Genomic DNA, 21,091 nt, shown 5'->3' with positions numbered 1-21,091 from the left:
CGTTCCAGGCCCTTCACAGCTCCATTGCCCTTCTTTGGACATGCTCCAGAGCCTCAACATCTTTCTTGTAGAGGGGGCCCAAAATGAATACAGTACTCGAGGTGCAGCTTCACCAGTGCTGAATGCAAGGGGACAATCACATCTCCAGTCCTACTGATATTCCACATCTCGGAGGAAATGCACTAACAAAGTCTTCCAGTTTAGTCTTAGAATCATAAGCCATAGGTAAAGAAAAACATGCACACACACAAAACACAAAACAAATATTTAGCGTAATAGCTATGTTTATTTATAGAATCCCAAAGGGTGAATATATATGAAATTGTAAATATCATCTTCCCCTTCAAAGCTTGTGTAATTTGTCTTTGTTGGCACCAATCTTGAACAGATCTATGGAGATGCCTCTGAAGATAGGCACAAATCCCTTCTTTATTTTCTCAGCAATGTTACTGTCTCAGTGCATTAAGTCATTTGAAGCCTACAGCCTGAAAGTGTCTTTTTCAGTATTCCCACCTGTACAAAGGGGAGATTGATGACCTATTTTCCTGGATGGTGAAAGTGTCTTGAAATCTGAAACAAGAGCTGTTGTATGCTTTGTAGCTAGGAGATGACATGTTGAAATGGAAAAAGCCACATACCTCAGGAACCCACAGCTACAAGGGTGATCCTTGGGATGATTTTACATGGAGTGCATTATTTCTTGCTCCAAATTATGGCAAAAATACAAGTGTGTACAGAGGGCTTGAGCATGGCAGCTATTTTAACACAGGCTGCATTACAAACTGTGTTCAGTGCAGAGAGATGGAACAGGACCTGAGGAAACATCCTGGACCTTCGTCAGAGGAGGGTCAGGGTGGGTGTAAGGAAAAGGTTCTTCACCAGAGGGTAGTCAGTCATGGAACAGGCTCCCCAGGGTAGGGGTCATGGCCCCAAGCTAGTTGAATCTCCTGGAGTTCAACAAAACCGAGTGCAAGGTCTCACACCTGGGTCATGGCAACCCCCATTATCAATACAAACTGGGGAAATAAAAGGATAGATCACAGCCCTGCCAAAAAAAAATGGAGATATTGGTGGATGGAAAGGTGGACAAGAGCCAGCAGTAGGACAAGAGGTAGTGGCTTTAAGTAGTGCCAAGGAAGGTTGAGGTTGAATATTAGGAAAAATTTAATCTCAAAAAGAGTGATAAGTACTGGAACAGGCTGCTCAGGGAGGCGGTAGAGTCCACTATCCCTGGAGGTGTTTGATAGGAGGGTAGATGTGGCACAGGGACATGGTTGAGTAGTATGGTGTTGATGGGTCAATGGCTGGACTAGATGATCTCAGTGGTCTCAGCTTTAACGATTCTATGATTCTACGAATGTGCTCTTGCAGCCCAGAAAGCCAACCGTATCCTGGGCTGCATCAAAAAGCAGCGTGGCCAGCAGGGAGAGGGAGGTGATCCTGCCGGACAGACACGACAGAAACCGGGATGAGGCCGGGACAGCGGGACCCAACGGGTCTGCCCGCTCCGCGCCGCCCCCCCCGCTCAGCCTCCGCCGCCACCAGGGGGAGTCGCTCGGGCCAGGAACACGTTGCCTGGCAACCGCAGAAGGGGCGGTGCCCGCTGGCCTTCAGTGTGTTTGGACACGGGGCGGCCGTAAAGCTGCGATGCGACTGTCGTAAAACGGGGAAATGTCGTGAAGGGCGGTCCGGCGGGGCCTTCGGCGGAGAGAGCGGCCGGGCCCGGCTGCCGGCACTTAATGCCCCGTGTCCTGGCGGCCGCCTGCCCCTCCTGCTCCATGTGGGGTCCGGACCGGGCTCTCGGCCTCTCTTCTTCACTTTCCTTCTACTATGGCCAGGAAAACAGTTAGCAGGAAGCGGAAAGCGGCGGCAGCGTCCGCCGCGGGGCCCGGGGGGCTCTATGGGGAGCAGGTAGGCCCGGGGGGCGGTGTGAACTGAGCTCGGGGTGCGCGGTGAGTCCCGGCACCGGCTGGGGACGGTTTAACCCTGAGCGGCGGGTGTCGCGCCTCGGTGCGCGCTGGCAGAGCCCGGGACTGAAGGAAGAGGAAATGGGATTTAGGGGATCTCGGTGCGCCGTGGGGGTTGCGAGGACAGCCGGCGGCACCGGGCCGGGCGGCATCGCCCACCCGCTGCTGTCAGATTCCTGCCTAACCCCCGCCGGCCCGCTGGGTTCAGCCGTTGTGCCCGTAACTGCCGCGTCCCGTGCAGAGCTCCCCGGCCGCGGCCATGCAGCGGACGCAGCCTGGCGTCGGCCGCAAGAGAGCTGTGGATGCCACGGTCGGTACCGAGCGGCTCCTGCCCCGTGTGGTTCTGCTTTACAGCGGTGGAGCTGAGGCCGGGGTGGAGGTTGGGGCTGCTCTCAGCTGCTTAAAATGTTGTTTATTTTTCAGGTTTCTTGTGTTTCCCTTAGCATCCAGTGCTTTAGTGATGCTGAACTGGTGGGGAGTGTCTGTAGCACCGCTGCAGTGCCGCTTCCTTAGCAAAATGTGTGTAATTCTATGAAGTGAAGGCTGTACTAGCACTTCTGTGTTGACCTTGTATGATTTCTTGTGGATAGTTTGGATGACTTGAGTTATCTGAATTCAGAAGAGCGCTGTTTTTTTTCTAATTTCTGTGTTTGTTTTCCACAGTATGGATGGGATCATTCAGCGCACAAAAGGAAGCGGCTCCCCCCAGTGAAGCGGTCACTGGTGTATTACCTAAAAGGCAGGGAGGTCTGGATGCAGAATGAGTCGAGCTACCACCGCCTGTTGCATGGATATGCAGCGCAGCAGCTTCCCAGCCTCCTGAAGGAGAGGGAGTTTCATCTTGGAACTCTCAATAAAGTGTTTGCCTCCCAGTGGCTGAACCACCGGCAAGTGGTGTGCGGGACAAAATGCAACACAGTAAGTGCCACTTCTCTTGCTTCTTTCCTCCATTCTTTCATTCCTTTTCCTCCCAATGGTGCCTTTCATAATCTGTGTAGGCTGCCAGGGAAAATACTAGGAAGGTAACTAGAATGAGAGTAAAAATCATATGCAGTTAAACATGAATATGTGTAACGCTTAACTATGGCCCATTCTCATCTGAAAACATGGCTCTGTTCTGTGCATATGGCTATGAACTGGACTATGAGACCTGTATCTGTACACAGTCTCTCTAATCTGTACAGAGTAAGTAACCTTTTCTTCTGAGTGGAGTGCAACATTGGAGTGGAATCTTTCTTCTTGTGCTGCAAATGGGGGGAGGTTAGTGATTGTCCTCTAATTTCTAAATAATAAATGCAATGTCTGGCAGAAAATGCTGGTAAAACTCTGTTTTTATTTCTGATCCTCAGTCTCTTTTGGTTTTATGTGTTATTCTGTCTTGATGACTTTAAGAAGTTACTACAGAACTAAAATAAATAAAAATATAAAAAAAATAAAAAGAAGCTGTTAAACTTCCAGTATTTTTCAGAGTAAATAGAAATGTTCTGCACTTAAAAATGAATTTCATGTATTCAGGATTATCCTTTGTTTGTTCACTTTATGATTTTTTCCACTCCAGATCTCTTTAGTATATGTATTCTCATGTTCATGTACTTTCATATGCTTTAGCAAACACTGAAAGCTCCTCAGTCTCTTAAGGTGATGATTTGGATTTTAAACATTATAAGGGAATATTAAAACAGGATATTACGTATTTAATAAATGGAGGAGATCATACGTATTAATTAATAGCATCTCCTGGAGTTCGTAGCCTGGCCTCTTCAGCTAAGGCTACAATTTCACATAGGGAGCTCTGACTGAATTAGTGTAAAATCCAAAATTTGTTCTTTGCATGTTGTTTAGTGCTACTGAAACAAATCAAATTTTGTAAGGAATGTATAGATTAAACAGCTCGTCATCTTCCAAGTGTATTAATTGATGTGATTGTTTCTTTAATTACTTTTTATGTAGAAGCTGTGCTCTGTGGTCTGACTTGCAGAGGCAGCGATTTTTTTTTTCATTTCAAATTTTCTGTAATTATTCATAGTTGCACAGGAGGAGACTTTCATGCAGTAGCTGTTAAGAAGCAAGGCCTAGCTGTATAAACAGAACAGTGTAGTAACAGGAATAATCCTGAAGCAGAATCTCTTGGCCTTCTGTCTCCATGTGTGTTCATTGCCTCATCTGATCAGCTGCCAGCCCTTCATGGAACAGCTTACAGAAGACAAACTCCTGCTAAAACACCAGCTTGCAAAATCTTGCTTATTCTAGCAAGATCATTGCAGGTTTTATAGCTGCAACAGTTTTGCTGTGTTCTGTAACTTCTGTAGTTCTATCGCCTCTGCAGCAAAGATTAATGGACAAGTGCATTGTTAACGCAACCTTGCAGAAAATTGTTTGTGACCAAACAATCAGAGAACTGAAGAGGGATTCAACCATACTGTTGTTCCCACTGCATACGCTGCAATGAGGTATATGCTTCCGCAGCTGAACTTAGATTACACATGGACATTGTCTTTGTCTGGATGACAAAAGTCAGCTTTGTCATTATGGAAGGTCATATATAAATTATGAATACTGTAATAGCTTTAGTTTGGTTGCTTTGTGTTCACATTATAACAGCTAGAGTGTTAAACTACACTCTAATTATAAGATTTTCTCTCTCATCTCCTGAGTAAGCAACATAATAAAGATGTTCTTTTGCTTATTCTCATACACTGAAGTTAGGAGTAAATCTGTAACAACTTTGTTAACTTTAATGGGATTTGTTACACTGGCATTGCTTGTAATTAAAGCAGTAATTTAAGCAGAAAAATAGAAACCAAGCCAGTTACTTGAATCAAAGCTTGTATGTGACACTGGGAGCTTCTAGCAGTTAATTTATAAATTGCCTTTGGCTATGATGTGCCAGAGTTATTCACTATTTTAATAACAAAACAAAAATATACTCTTGTCATTAGACAAGCTTTGCTTTTAGTTAGTTGACAGTACTGGTCACTCTAAATGCTGAAGAGAATGTAGAGCTCATAGTTGTTCATTTTAAATAAGAATTATAACTTGTTTTATTATTTTGGGTAACTTTTTATACTAAAGATTATCACTGGGTATGCTTGTGAGTATGAAAAAACTTTATTGACTTCCAGTGAATCCTTGAAAGCTTGCAGGTGGTCAGCCAACTGCATATCAAATCACATATTTGAGTTTACTAAAGGTGCATACTTTCTTTCCTAGATACTTTGTTATGGAACCTATCCAAGCATTCAAGTGTCAAAAAAGTCAAATGCAGTCACCTGTGATTTTTCTGAAGTGGGATTCGTTTGCAAAGATCTTCTTGATCTTGTATACAATGGGCTTCTTAAAGTTACTGAAAAACAAATGAAGAAACAGGCAAACCTCTGAGAAGTGCAGATGTTTATAATGTGTCATCATGGCATCTCAATTACTGAAGGCTGGTACCAGGAAGTCACAGAAGATACTGTCTGTAATTAGTGTGTTGTGCTCAGGCTTTTCAGAAACTGAAGAGATTGTGGAGGAGAAAAGCTTATGACAAACGAGAGCTCTGAATGCTGGTTTACTGAATTTTTTTTTCCCTTTACATTATTTCAGGAAGTGGTGATGGATAAAGCAGCTTCTGAAAGAAGCACGAATCATCATTTTGCTGTGTCTTTTGATCCTTTAAATTTGTGTATCACGATTCTTTTACTAATTATGAAGTTGTGTGTAAAAACGCTAGAGCTTTAAATTCATTTCCTAAATACAGAAAATTATTTAGACAAACAAGAAACAAAACCACCCAAATTCCTTACTGTTTGCTCTCTTCTGATTTCTCAGGTGGCTTTTCCAGGGCTTGGATGAGTTACTTTCTGTTTGCAAGTTCGATACTTTTTTTTCTCCTTGGTAGATTCACACATTGCTTTGGATGCATTCGTATAAATGACCAGCTCTTGTTTCTACTTAGAGATTTTTAGTTTGTTCAGGAGATCTCATGTTTGTTCAGCACGTCATGTCGTTGAAGTCTTCTAGTCCTGGGATTGTAGTGGTGAACTGTACAGTTGATGGTTCTTATGTCTCTGAATATGGAGGGTCTATGGGGAAAACCATTTCCACTTGCTTTGCAAGTTAATGTATCCACTGGTTTTGGCCCTGCTGTGGGGAATCAAGTAGACTGCCTGTTTCTTGCTCCCAGGAGGAAAAGAGAAGTCATGTTCCCACAGTTTATGACTCTGCTTGAGCACTGTACTTTGTTCACTGTAAATAAACCTCTGACACCAGTAAATAACATCTCAATTCACCTTTGTTTCAGTGTTTTGTGAGGCTGTTTCTCATCTCTTGGGAGTGTTTGGTTTTCTCTCTGCTGCATGCAATGCCCATGTCTGTTTTCAGAATTCATTAGCTTCTTTGCCAGGTATGACGTGGGTGGCAAAGATGCCCTTTAGCGAATGAAGTCTCTCGCTTCTCCATCCTTTCCCATCTGTCGATGCGTATTAACTGTCTGCCAGCCTCCTGAAATTAAACACTGAGGCCAAGATGCAAATAAAAACTGACAAATGTGGCTTTGGCAGTGAACATATTTAGTGACATTGAAGTGCGTGCCCAGGAACTGTGAGGGCTTTAGAGTTTCATATCCAGGTGGAGTGCTTGCTTGCACTGCTCTGCCTCTGGAAATGTGAATTCAGTGTAAACTCGCTGACTTTTTTTTATTGCAGTTCACTTCTGAGAAGTTCCTTTATGTTCTTGATTGTTTTTCTCTCTCTGGATCCTTTCATGGAGCTTGTGTAAGGCTGGTGCTGATTGTATTGTACAACCTGTAAGTAGGTTCTGTGCTAAGATTAGAGTGTGTTCTGATCTCAGCTGGAAAGGAGTTCTACCAATTTGAGTGCTTAGTCTTTAAAGGTTCAATGTTTCTTGAAGGCTTGGCATGATATACTAGTGAATCTGTATTGCCATAGAAATGAAGAGCTTTATGCCAAGCATTTTATGATCTTAAAAAATAGAAATGTTTACAATCCAAACATAGAACAATACTGAGAAATGGGGGAAAAGAATCTGTGCTTCTCAGTGTAACCAGCAGTGGTGTTAGTGTAACCGCTCTAAGTGTTGTCTTATTTCTGTTGTTTTGTTAGTGAAATAAAATTTAGAGATAATGATGTCGTTTTTCAGCTTGGCTGAGGGTGAAATTGTTGTGATTGGGTTCAGCTGGTTGCTAGCCGTGCCCTTTCAGAACGGGATGTTCCCACCTGCTCATTCTTGCTGACTCTGATGTTTGCATGGCTGAGGAGTCAGCTGGGTCAGCTTGCTGCTTTGTATTGAGACAAAGTTTTATGTAGGACTAGTTTCTGCCAGTGGCAGAGGGATAAGATCTGGCTGACCTGGCAGCTACCTGAGCACCAGTTGTTGTCACAAAGGTGGTGAGACAGCGTACGTATGTGAAGAAGATGCATGTGGATTCCCACAGATTGGCTTGAGCCAATTGTGAAACTCCATCCCAATTTATTCTATTAATGACTCTTTTTAGCAAGGCAGTGTGTTTATTTGGAGTTTTTTCAAACGTTTATGCAAATGATAAAAATGTATTATGCTCTGTGATTTGAGATCAGCGTGTGAATAACTGGTGCACAGAATGTATCGTGTGTACTTTTTGTATGAAGAATAAGTAGTCCCTTTCATGCGTGTTCTTCTTATCTTGTGAATCTGGGTCTATCCTGTTTCTGAAATAACAACTTACTGTAGCTGCGGGTGACATGCTTTGGTTTTGTTCAGGGTGGTTTGAACAGGTAGCCCTAATTTTCAGTTGATTACACATCTGCTGTTCTTTGCGCAGGTCCAGCAGCAGAGGACACTACCTGTTCTTTACGTGCTGCCTTGAAAAATGCATTTCTTTGGTCAGATTTTTTTATCATGCTCTACATATGAAGATGAGGCTTTTCAAAGTTTCAATTTTCTCACTAAGATAAATGTGACCAGAATGCTCCCTGAAGTAATGGCTAGATCAGATGTAGTGTTAAAAGGGCATGGGCAGAAGTATTACCTGATACTTCTCTTGGACAAATCCTTTTGGTTAAAGGCTTGTGGGAAGGGCAGTTATATTTACTCAATATGTATCTTTTCTTTCCCTTGCCCTCTTAAACTGTTGTTCCTTAAAGGCAAGTCAAAAAATGAAAGTAGGCTTCTGACAAAGTGATGCCCAGAGGGTGGATTTTGCAGTTCAGAATGAGGTCTTCTGATACTTGATTGCCTGTTACAGTCTTTTACTTTTAGCAAGTCGATCAATTAAGTTCCTTCATTAATGAAGTGAAATACTGTGAATGGTATGACAAGGGGACAGCCTGTTAGAAAACATATAGGAGCTACTTGCTAATAGAACTACTTGCTGTTCTGCAATACAAAATATATTAAAAAAAAATAGGCATGCAGTTAGTAATTTCATTGAGTGTGAAAAGTAAAGCCAGATCCTAAAAACATAGCTATATCAGTCTGCTCTGGTCCTTGAGTGACACAGCACTGTTGCAGGATGTCCTTATGAATATTAAAAAAAAAAAAAAAGATGGATTTGTCTGTCATATTGCTCAGCTTGTATCCTTGTTAGAACAGTATTGTCATGCAGAGAATGAGATAGCTGGATCTGCTTTGTTTCTCACAAATGAAGTATGGTGCTTGGACTTTGGGCAGATGTCCAAAGCAATCCTTGCTTGAAGTCCTGAGAGTCAAGTTATTTGGCATTCTAATGACTGACATGCATACATTTTACTACTGGGAGGAACCAAATGATGTGTAGAACTTAAATTCAAGGGGCAAACAGCTTACTGTTTGTTTTCTATGTGTTTACTGCATCCAGTAAAAGTTTTTTTTTTTCTGTGACTGGCTTTTAGCTTCTATACAACAAGTAGCTGAAAAAATTTGTATTCCCACTTAGTAGAGAGGAAAAAAATGGATAATACAGCTTAATGCAGCTATCACGTCTGTGTCAAGAGTCCTTATGAGACCAAACTGCTTGGAAGCTATTTTCAGTTGTACCTATTTCAGCAGTAGCAACAGTACCAGTTTGCTTGGAAAAAGTAGGGTAAATTCTGTTTTCTTCAGATTTGTTTAACTACATGCTGGAGTTCTAGCTGAACTTGTCCATGAACAGTCAGATATTTTACACTTTATTTACTGTAGTGTCTTTAAAACTCATTAAATAGTGTTCAGTAGTCAGCATTCGTAGCTGGATGCCTATCTTGTTAGACCGTTTTAAAGCCCAAAAGGCAGAAATGCTAGGAACAGCTGTCTGGCTTCTGTGTGCTGTATTTACAGGGAGGATTTCTTGGCATTCCATGGTTCTACTTGCAAGTGTGAGCTTCTGTCTTCCTGCCCTGTCCCAGGTGATGCAATTGTCATATTGCAAGCAGGTAGTACTTGCTTATTTTATTCCTGGATTGTGATTGTAGTCTGCCTGCATTGTGTTCAGTTTCTTCCTATGTGCAGTAGTTCCTGCTTCAAACTACACGGCTGAAACTACAGAGCCTGTCCCTTTACTGTATTAACATCATTGCTCTACAAACACTTGCAGCTCTGGTTAAGGTAATACTGTGCAATTGGAATGAGAAAAGTGAGAAAACAGAAGAACAATTCAAGGCCTGATGATGGATTAGGGTGAAGGGTAGGGGCAGATAAAAGCACTGCAAGAAGGTGTGCTGTTACCTGTAAGGATGTCTTGTTACAGGAAAATTCTGGATTTTCAACCTCCTCATTAGTTTGAGGGTCTGTGATACTTCAGCATTGTATGTTTCAAGTTCTTTGGCTTCTTGATAAGTTTACAGTTTAGCTTTATTAAAGGAAGTTCACATTGGTGTAGGTATTTTTATTTATTAACCTAGTGTCAGGCACGGATGTGTGACAGGGGTGTCAGGCTGGAGAACATGGAAGGTGTTTAATTTCAGTCCTCCTATCTATTGAGAAGCCATTTGAACTGTGCATCTCTAACTGCTGAAGCATGATTTTTCTGAATCTGTGGGCATCCTGAAATACAGATGTGTTTTCCTAATGAGCACTTCTGGTGCCAGCTTTAGGACCTGTGATGACAGCTGGAAGTGTTCAAGGAGGGCAGGGGAAAGAATTGAGATCTTCTGTTGAAGGGAAATATTGAAGAAAGAAAGAAGATGAGAAGAGAAGAAATAAATGCATGCACTGCAGGAACAGGACAACTAATTTTCATTTATGAAGTTAAGGCTGCTGCATGTGTTGAGCGTTCATCAGCTGGTTTGGACACTCTACTGCACTGAGGGGAATTAGAGGTGCCCCCCTCCCCTCTTCCTGCTCAGCTGCCCTTCAGCTGTTCCCTCACCCCCTGCATCTGCATGCAAAATAAAGAACTGAAGGTGAAAATTCAGCCACTGTAGGAGCCATGATCTCTTTGTGCAAGACTGCTGACTACAAAGGAGAGTGAGCTGTGGGTTGAAGTTGGTGTATAAGTCCACATACAACACACAAACAGTGATATATATAGATGGAAGCTTTTTCTACAGAATGAATAACATACAATACTTGAACAGATTTTGATTTGACGTGATTATTCATAGCTCAGTTTATAAAAAAGTAATGGATATGCTACTAAGTTTTATTTAAATTCTGATGCTTATTAAAGAACAGATCTACAGTCCTGAGTTCACCATAGAAGAACTTAGATGTATAAACTATTCTCCTGGAAGTGGTGTAGGTGAGGGGACAAAATTCTACTTTAATCCTGGTTTGTGATTATTCATCACTTTTCTTGGAGCTGGGTACACTCTGTGATATTCTATTTCCTTGTTTGTCATCCGTGTTGCCTCACTATCACAGATTGATAGGGGTTGAGAGGGACCTCTGGAGATCATAATGTCCAACCCCCTTCTAAAGCAGGTTCCCTACAGTAGGTTGTAGAGGAAAGCATCTGAGTGGGCTCTGAGTACCTCCATAGATGGAGACTCTGGGCAGCCTGTTCCCATGCTCTGTCACCTTCGAAGTAAAGAATTTTTTTGACATGTTCATACTGAACTTCCTGTGTTCAAATTTGTGCCCATTCCCCCTTTGTCTTGTTGCTGGATACCACCAAAAACAGCCCAGTCCCATTCACTTGACTCCCATGCTTTAGGTATTTTAGGTGTTGGTAGGATCCCCTCTCAGTCCCCTCTTCTTCTCCAGGCTGAACAGTCCCAACTCCTTCAGCTGTTCCTCATGCAGGAGATGCTCCAGGCTCACAGCCATCTCTGTGGCCCTCCGCTGGACTCTCTGCAGTAGTTCCCTGTCTTGCTTGAACTGGGGAGCCCAGAACTGGGCACAGCACTCCACATGTGGCATCTCTAATGACAGAAAATCTGTTGACAGAAAACATTCTTGAAAGAAGTTGCCTACTGTCATTAGCTAAGCATTTGTAGACTGCTCATCTGGCACATTTTTCTCCTGGAAACTGAAGATTGTTGGCCTGTGCTACGTGGTCTTTTCAGTTATATCAATTTGTCTGTTAGTGCAGCTGCACTCTGAAAACTTGTGAAATGAATGAAAGAAATGAAGATACAAATGAAGATAGACTTTGTCAGACAACGTAAACCACACTTTGGTGTAATTGTAGTTTAAACTATAGCTTACCATTATAGTAAACTACAAGTAAACTTTACTGTAGTTGTATGTTTGAACTGGTGTAACTCAGTGTACAGTGATGTGTGAAGGCTTGTAAGACTTCTTAACTGTTTTTTTTTCTGCCAAAGGAACAGTGATACAGACATACAACTTCTATTTTTGCAGGGTGATGAACATAGCTAGATACCCATTTAGGTGTGTTCACATTGGCAGTACTATGTGTCCTTATCTGTGCAGCCAGAGATGTGTTCTAAGTGCCCTTGGGCTTACTTGCTGTTTTGGGATGGGTCTATTTTTCTCACTGGTGTTAAGAGAAACTTGAAAACAACTTTTGTTTTCTGAAAGTGTTGAACAGGGTGATACATTTTACATTTAAAGGTTTGATTAAATGAGAAGCCTCCTATGTAAAATTTCTCTTGTTTCTATTCCATTGCTCTGCAAACCAAATAGTATCATTGAAATAAAACAGCTTAATTACAGTGGGTTTTATTTGTTTTAAGAAACAATTTACACTTTTTTTTTCAGCCATACTTGCAGCATTTGTGGATTTCAGTCTGGGGAGGGAAAAAAAAAAGAGTAATTCAAAACCGAATCTCTTTGAACACTTCATTTTTCTGATTTTTGTTTAATGGTTACTTATATATGCTTTTTTCCAGTTATTTGTGGTAGATGTCCAGACTGGTCAAATTACCAAGATTCCTATTCTGAAAGACCGTGAGCCTGGCATGGTGAACCAGCAAGGCTGTGGGATTCATGCAATTGAGCTCAACCCCTCAAGAACCCTTCTGGCTACAGGTGGAGACAACCCCAACAGTCTTGCAATTTATCGTCTGCCTACACTTGATCCTGTCTGTGTGGGAGATGTAAGTGGGAGTATTTGGGGAAAGTTTATCCTGTTGCTTGTAAGAATTACTGCTTTGAAGTGCCTAAGGTCAGAGCAAGGCTGAGACTTCAGAGGAGTGAAGAATTCCTGCATTTTTGAAAGCTTTGAAACATTTCTGATTAAGTCTCCTTTTTTTTTTTTTTTGACAAAGTGTCTTAAATATGAGTGTGGACATAAACCTGTGAGAGAGGTCTGATTTCCTTTTTCTTGCCCCCATTTGGGTCCACTTCACATTATTTTTAATCATTGAAAGTGTAACAAAATCCTGAGTGTCAGTCTAATTGTGATGATGAAGATTGAAACTGAGGCACAAAACTTAGTGAAAAAGCTCTTGAAATTGAAAAGATGATGCACATTGTTCAGGTTTTTCCTTTTCCAATGCAGCTTACATATGCATTATTCTAGAGGCAGAATTTGGCTTTGAGGATTAATTCTAACTCTGTGGCTTATGGCACTTTGATGTAAGCTGTACCAGAATCTATTTCGGAAATGTCATCATGCTTTTTTAAAATAGCCAGTCTTAAAAAGAAAAAGGCTGAAATGAGTGCAGTGATGTCCTGTAAGTCCTTCTCTCATTTCTCATTCCTTTTGAATAAGGACTTCATGAAGACGTTAATGACAACAGCAGAGGTCAGAGTTTCAGCAATAGCGCATAGTGAAGTCTTCCTGCAGCTGGCTATGAGGACTTTTATGACTTGCTATTCACTTGCATGCTCCTGTGACTTTGAAGCTTTTCAAACAGAACTGGAGGTTTAGAGACTTTTCCTCCCTCAGGTTTCTTTACAAATTAAATAAAAGATTCTTGAATTAATAGTCTTGAAAAATTATTCATGTATTGTAAACCTAATGTTTTAGTTACTATTTGTAGTAGGGATATGTGTTTGAGGAAGTGTATGTCTGTTTTGCGGAAGTAAAGAACACTGCTTTTGAAATGGGAAATCTTAAGTACTTAGATTTGAGATCAGTTTGGCTTTGGTCTGAGGCCCATTTTTCTGTCACTTACTTGCTCTCTAACTGTTAATTGTATGTTTAGCTTAATCAAAATAAAATACATTTAAAATTACTGCTGGATATGTAAGCTGCTCCAGCTTGATATTGGAATTTTACCTATATAATATTTTTAATGTAGGTCTGTCTTTTTTTTTTGTGCTTGTACTAAACTGGAAAGTGAAGAATACTTCTCTGTTTTGAGAGACTGCTTGAGAATATAGGGGCACAGCAAGACTGATGTTTTTTTTCCTTTCAGGATGGACATAAGGACTGGATATTTTCAATTGCATGGATCAGTGATACTATGGCTGTTTCTGGTAAAGTCATTTTTTTCTATCAATACCTTATTATACTGGTGTACTGCATTAGTACAAGCCTTAAGGAAATGCCTTTAACAATGCACAAGAACACTTGTAACAGTGGCAATCATCTGGCAGTATTCCTGTTCCGAGTGCTTCTGTTTGATTTCCAGCAATTGCAGAAGGAGGAGGAAAGAGCTCATTGTCATACTCACTGTTGTTAAATTTAACATGAATTTCGTGGTTAATGAGGCAAAGGGTCTCATTCTGAGTACTGTGGCCTTCAATACTCTGTGCTGAAACGTTATGAGGCTACAGGCTTCACAATCTGTAGCCAAAACAGGACAGTCCTGCTGCAGCAAGACTCCCCCCTTTGGCTCCTTTTGGTGCTGACCTTGTGGTTCTTCATCCACAGTGTCTACCTGAGAAAGAAGCACATGCTAGTGTTCTTGATGTTTTATGTGAAAATTCCACACTGGGTTTTGGGCTTGATTAGGCCTGAGGTATAGAGTGGGTCTATATGGAACCTACTTTGAGGGCAGGATAATTTTCTCTGTGACTAGCAGTTCAGAGTCACTGAGTTGACCATATCAGTTGAGTTGACTAGCAGTGTGACAACTTTGGCTTCTCTTAGTAAAAGAAAGGAAGCCTCTCAAAAGAGGTTTCAGCCCATCCACGATCTGCATTCCATCTCTTTCTATGTCTGAATGGAGCTTATGATTAGACAAATTAAGTCTTGGGCTTGCCTGAACCCAGGTGTGTTGAGCAATGCACTGTAATCAGTAACCCATTTTCTTAAATGTGTCACACTGATCCAGAAAGTGACTTTAAACCCAGTTCACATAAATGCTTTTCTTGCCGCATACATGGTATTGTAAGTAGAGCTCTGTAGGACTTTACATAAAAGTTATCATGGGGATGAGAAGCAAAATTTCAAAGAACCTGTTACACTTCACACCTTCAGTTAAGAACTTTCAATTTCCCATTTTTGAGCTCTAAATAATATTCAATTTTCTTATGGCTTTTTAGTATCTTAAATTCTTTTTCTAAGAAGTCAGTTGGATCTGTTTTGAATACTGCTGCATTTGAAGCCATTTGGAACTACTTTGGTTATTTGAACTATTCTTGATTTTTAGTACCGTGCTTAGCTTTGTTGTATACATAGGTCCCCAACCTAGATATGATTTTTCTGGAAACAGAAGGAATTTACTGTCTTTTCAATAGATGTTGTCATGAGAAGGTTTCTAAACAGTGACTTAAAGGAAGGATTCTGCATGAGATAGAATTTCAAGAGGGGGTGTTAGTTATGAGTAAATGACTTTGGAATACAGCAGAGCAATATTGTTTTCCTGAAATCCTATGACGACTCTTTTTAATGAAAACTCAGTTTGTATTATCAGTTTGTTATTAGTTAAGCCTGTGTATAAAATCATAGAATCTTTATATCTGGAAGGGACCTTTAAAGGTCATCTACTCCCAACTCCTCTGCAGTGAACAGGGACATGCACAGCTAGATCAGATTGCCCAGGGCCTCCAAAGATGGGACATCATCCACATCTCTGGGCAACTTGTTCCAGTGCCTCACCACTCTCACTGTAAAAGACTTTTTCTTTATATCCAACATGTCTCCCCTCTTTAAGTTTGAAACCATTTCCCCTTGTTCTGTCACGACAGACTCTGCTAAAGAGTCTGTTCCCTTCTTTCCTGTAGCTCCCCTTTGGATACTGAAAGGCTGCTCACAGTCTCCCTGGAGTCTTCTTCTCCAGGCTGAAAAGCCCCAGCTCTTTCAGCCTGTCATCATAGGAGAGGTGTTCCATCCCTTGGATCATTTTTTTGCCCCCCTCTGAATGCACTCCAACAGGCCCAGTTCTCTCCTGTGCCGAGCACTCCACCTCTGGACGCAGTGCTCCACGTGAGGTCTCACAGCGCAGAGCAGAGGGGCAGGATCCCCTCCCTGGCCCTGCTGGCCGCGCCGCTTTGGATGCAGCCCAGGATCCGGCTGGCTGGCTGGGCTGCGAGGGCACACTGCTGGCTCATGCCCAGCTGCCATCCACCAGTTCCACCAGTACCCCCAGGTCCTTTTTGGCAGGGCTGTGCTCTATCCCTACATCCCCCAGCTCGTACTGGCAGTGGGGGTTGCCATGACCCAGGTGCAACACCTTGCACTTGGATTTGTTGAACCTCAGGAGGTTCACCTGGGTGCACTGCTCAGCCTGTCTAGGTCTCTCTGGATGGTATCCTGCCCCTTGGGCATGTTGACCCCACCCCACAGCTTGGTGCCATCAGCGAACTTGCTGAAGGTGCACTTGACCCCACTGTCAATGTCATTGATGAAGATATTAAAGAGTATAGGTCCCAGCACTGAGCCCTGGAGGACATCACTCATCACTGATCTCCATCCAGATGTGGAGCCATTGACCACCACTCTCTGGACTCAATCCTGCATCTGGTTCTTTGTCCACTGAACGCCATCAAATCCGTATCTTTCCAGTTTGGAGGAAACGATGTTGTGTACTGTGTCCAGGGTCTTACTGAAGTCCAGGTAGATATCAACAACTCTTCTCTTGGTCATTGATGCACCATCATAGGTGGCTGCTAAGTTGGTCAAGCAGGATTTGCCCTTGGTGAAGCCATGCTGGTTCTCCCGTATGACTTCCCCGTCTTCCATGTGCCTTAGCATAGCTTCCAGGAGGATCTGCTCCATGATATTTCCAGGCACAGAGGTGAGACTGACACGCTGGTAGATCTCAGAGTCATTCTTTTTACCCTGCTTAAAAATGGGTGTGCTGTTGCCATTTTGCCAGAGACCAGGGACTTCACCTGATTGCTACGACTTTTCAAATATCATTGAGAGTGTCTTGGTGACTACATCAGCCGGTTCCCTGAGGACTCCAGGATGCATCTTATTGGGATCCATAGACTTGTGGATGTTCAGGTTCCTCAGGTGGTCACAAACCTGATCTTTGCTTACAGTGGAAGAGATGTTGATTCCTCAGTCGCTGCCTGCTAGACCAAACATTGGGGGGCTCTGTGGCAAGCAGTTAACAGAGAAGACTGAGGCAAAAAAAGTTAAGTACCTCAGCTGCCTTCTTGTCTGTTGTAACCCGCTTGCCTTTGTCACTCCCTCAGGGGAGTACGCCTTCCTGACTTTCCTTTTGTCACTGAGGTACCTGTAGAAGCCTTTCTTGTTCTTGGCATCCCTTGCCATGTTCAGTTCAAGCTGGGCCTTGGCTTTCCTGTCCTCATCCCTACACAGCCTAGCAGCTTCCTTATACTCTTCCCATAGTACCTGTCCCTGTTTCCATTGCCTATGCATTGTCTTCTTGCTCTTCAGTTTGACCAGCAGGTCCCAGTTCAGCCACACTGGTCTCTTGTCTTCTTTTCCTGACTTGCTACACCTGGGGATGGAAAGCTCTTGCACCCTGAGGAAAGCTTCCTTAAGCATCTGCCAGCTCTGCTCTGCACCTTTACTGATGAGGACAGTTTCCCAGGGTGTTTTGTTGAATAAGTCCCTGAAGAGCTGGAAGTTAGCTTTCCTAAAATTTAGTGTCCTAACTTTACTCTTTACCTGCATCATATCCCTCCAGAGCATGAGCTCAACCATAGCATGGTCACTACAGCCCAGGCAGCCTCCAATCCTGATGTCACCAATCAGTTCATTTGCATTGGTGAACAACAGGTCCTGGAAGTTGTCCTCAGTGCATTCCAGGAACCTCTTGGATTGCCTACAGCTCGCCATGCTACTTTTCCAGCAGATGATATGTGCTACATGCCTGCAGTTAATATAGAAACCAATAATGGAAAAGGTCAGTTAGTGACTTTTTAAAAACTTGTTGGATAACCAGCATAATTTCATAAAGAATTACTTGGGTAAAGGCAACAGTACCAATATCCCAGTTTGCTGTCTTTCTGTGCTGACAGCATATTATGTTTCATGTGGTTGTGAAACTGAGATGATGGAATATTGTAACTGTCCCATATAAAAATCAAATACATTAGTTGTTAATTTGGTTGGGATTTTCTTTTTTAGAGGAAAAAAAGCTAATCCTGGAATTTGATTTTGAATTTATTAATGTCAATCCTTGTGCAATGCCAATTTAAAAATCTATATTACATAAATAATTGCGAGTCAGCTAGTAGATCTGAGGAAAACAGCAGAGATTATTACAGTTTTTCAGTGGTGAGATAAGGACACAGTGAGGCACAGCATGTGAAATAGTGCCGTTACTGTTGAGTGGAGGTGTGAGTAAAAAAAGTGCCATGTTCTCTCTTGTATGAAACTTCTAGCAGGATATTGGGTCTAGCCACCAGATGAGAGGCACCAAGGGAAAACATGTCAAAAGCAAGTAGCAAGTTTGAATGCTGAATTCAATTCTTGAGAACTTCACTGATCTCACTGGCAGGAAACAAAGACAACTAACCTCTGACACTTATTTCAATCTGTAAGATTAAAACAATGCTTATATCTGAAACAATGAAGCAGGAATATTTAAGCTCCAGATGTTGATAGCTAATACCTTTATTTGAATTGAGAAACTAAATACAAAACTCTTGTTTCAAAGCTCTTGTTACGTTTCTTGGAGTAGGTAAGATGACACAGAAAGCAAGAGATGAGCATTTCTTCCCCTGACAGAAAATGCTGTTTTCTTCTAGCCTGAGGTTAGAGCTTTGACAGTACATCTTCTCACCACTGTCAGAACTGTTGAAAGAGCAAACTGGGCCATGGGCTTGATTATTCCTACTTCTTAATTTCAGCAAGAGCAAGACAAGGGTTTGCTTCTAAAACATGTAGCAATGTATTTCAGTACTCCATAAATATAAAATGGAAGTTCTCAACTTTAAGCAGCCATGACTCAGAGAGAATGTGTCAGTTGCTATACTGACTGGACAAAGATTTCCATGCCAAAGGTTTCAGAATGGGATGAATAATTCCCAGGATGAGCCTAGGCTAACAAATGATACTCTTCTTGGCTTCAGGGCTAACCAGTTAAACAACATATATTGTCTTTTTATGGCTGTTAGGGCTATTAAAATGGATAGCTTCCTCCTAAAGTGAGTCAAGATATTTGGAAATTCTTCTGCTGAGCATTCAGTCTCCATAACAAGATTAGATGCTATTAGAAAACAGTCAGCATGTATATTGAGTGGCAGGATGTTTTGTCAGTTGCTACCTGCTGCTTTCCAGTGCCATTGGAAGTTCTTTTTCTGTCTGTCTAGTGGGTGATAGTGGCAAATGACTGAATTCATCTGCCAAGGGGCAAAGCCATCTATGCAGTATTGCAACAAGATGTAGTGGTATACACTACTGCAAGAAGATGTTTTACTTACTTGTCTTTGCAGCTTGCTCCTTATGAAGTACTGAAGTCTGTAAATTTAACGGGCTGATGAAGATGTTCAGTCTTTTCTAGAAATCTTCAAGATGTGGAAATGTAACTTCAGCTTTCCTTGTGAGAGAAGGGATGTGGTTTCCATATTGTGAAAGGAAGAAGCTGAGTTTTGAGTCAAATCTGTCAGGGCTGACTTAGATGGAATTATATAAATGTCAGAAGAGAAGGGCATAAGATAAGGCCTTGGATTAAATCTTCGTTGATCTATTAACCGAAGAGGCTCAGCTTTCTTCACCTATTTTTGATTCGCGTTTTGGCTTAGTATTTCCAGATTCCTTAGAAAAATACAACTTCTTGCTTGTTCAGCTTCAGTTCCTTATGTTCTTTAAAGAAGACATTGCACAGATTTAAGCAAAGTAACTTGTACTGTTTGCATCAAATCTGTTTTACAGTAAAGTTATTACTTAAAATAGCTGTTTCTTTTTCGTTCACAAGCATGCATGTGTATACATACACTTCAGTTTAATGAGAGAAGTCAAAGAATCCAAAATTGGCATAAACCGAACTACATTTTCTTGGAGGCTTTTTGTATTGGATTAGCAGACTTGGCCTTAGTAAACTGAGCTAAATGTGTTGACAATTCAGTCATGTCAGAGTTTATTCCACTTGTGAATCAGTAATGGTGATTGTACAAGTTGTTTTTTTTATGCATCGTGGTCTGTTTGAAAATAGATTCAGTACTTAGGAAAAAGTTATGGAAAAGAAGAAACACTTCACAGTGAGGTCACAATATTATAACTTGATAGCTCAGGAAGATCGTGTTGTTAATCCTAATTAATGACACCCAACAATATGTTCAGTTAAGTCAAACGAATAGCAGTAGATTTCTTCACAACTTTCAGACGCTATTGTTTATTACAGTTTATTTTTAAAGGAGGAATTATTTATATATAATTATACATATAGAATAAATAATATATATATTTCCCCCATTAAATATATGTATTATATATATTTATATTGTATATATATAATATAATATATGTGATGTATTTATATGCGTATATTTATATCTGTCTCTCTGTATATATGGAATGCTGTTGCTGTTTATTCAGGTTCTCGGGATGGTTCAATGGGTCTCTGGGAAGTCACAGAGGATGTGCTGTCCAAAAGTGACGCCAGGCACAACTTGTCTCAAGTTCCTGTCTATGCCCACATTACACACAGGGCTCTGAAGGATATCCCTAAGGAGAACACCAATCCTGACAACTGCAAAGTTCGAGCGCTGGCTTTCAACAATAAAAACAAGGTCAGTAAGATACTCAGGACAGCTGGAAAGTCCTAAAATTGTCCAGACGTACTAGAAAAACGTTATCTAAATCAAGTGATCTAAACCCACGTGTGCTGGAGAGGCAATGTAATACACTTTTTCCATGATCCGTTTGTGTCTTTCCTGTATGAGACAGTTATCTTCATTTGCTATGTCTGTTTTTAACCCCCCCAAGTGAAGAGACTTGTGTACTTCTTAAGAAGGAACAGTTTTGCTGTGAGTCTGAGATTAGATTTGTACCCTAAAGAGAGTAAGGGGGAGTGCTTACAAGAAGCAGAAAAAGTACTAAAAACATCTGTTGTAGCTAGCCTGAATCCTACTCGAGTGCTCATGTTGCTTTCCTTCACCTTTCTTGAAGACCAGCTGATATTCAGTTCCTGATTTGATGCCTGAATTGTTACTGGATTGTTCAGCAAGTGGGGTGGTTGACAGAAGGGACAGGCACCAGTATTTGCGTTGGTGTTGTTTTATTGGCAATTGACAAACAGTAAATGTTAACCTCCCCAGTACTGATCTTTTGTTACCACTAGAGATGGATTGTACTGAAGCAAGTAAGAGTAGTGGCTCTTCCTTCCCTTCTTTTATTTCTGCCCTCAAAGAACAGAACTCTGAAGTCATGAGGAGCATGCTCTCAGAAGCACAGTGCTCCTATTGGCTATTTCACCATGCTAATCACCCCTGTGTGATGGAGATTTACTTCATACAGCTTTTTCAAGTAGAGT

At 41.6% G+C, this 21,091-nt stretch overlaps 1 protein-coding gene across 2 annotated transcripts in view; it reads left to right on the top strand.

Moving 5' to 3' along the window:
* Positions 1,646–21,091, top strand: part of DCAF12 (DDB1 and CUL4 associated factor 12) — a 35,650-nt gene continuing 16,204 nt past the window's right edge. The window contains exons 1-5 of one of the 2 annotated variants that reach the window (XM_021380347.1): positions 1,646–1,911; positions 2,631–2,885; positions 12,197–12,403; positions 13,670–13,730; positions 20,155–20,348. In XM_021380347.1, the coding sequence (XP_021236022.1) occupies positions 1,831–1,911; positions 2,631–2,885; positions 12,197–12,403; positions 13,670–13,730; positions 20,155–20,348 (798 nt within the window). In that variant the 5' untranslated portion in view covers positions 1,646–1,830. Of the gene's footprint in view, positions 1,912–2,128; positions 2,278–2,630; positions 2,886–12,196; positions 12,404–13,669; positions 13,731–20,154; positions 20,349–21,091 lie in introns of those variants that run through there. The other variant, XM_021380348.1, reaches the window with a different exon arrangement.

This window comes from Numida meleagris, chromosome Z (assembly GCF_002078875.1).
Source record: "Numida meleagris isolate 19003 breed g44 Domestic line chromosome Z, NumMel1.0, whole genome shotgun sequence".
NCBI classification, from domain to species: Eukaryota; Metazoa; Chordata; class Aves; order Galliformes; family Numididae; genus Numida; species Numida meleagris.
Note: the sequence above shows the minus strand (reverse complement) of the source record. Positions and strands in the feature narration are given on the sequence as shown.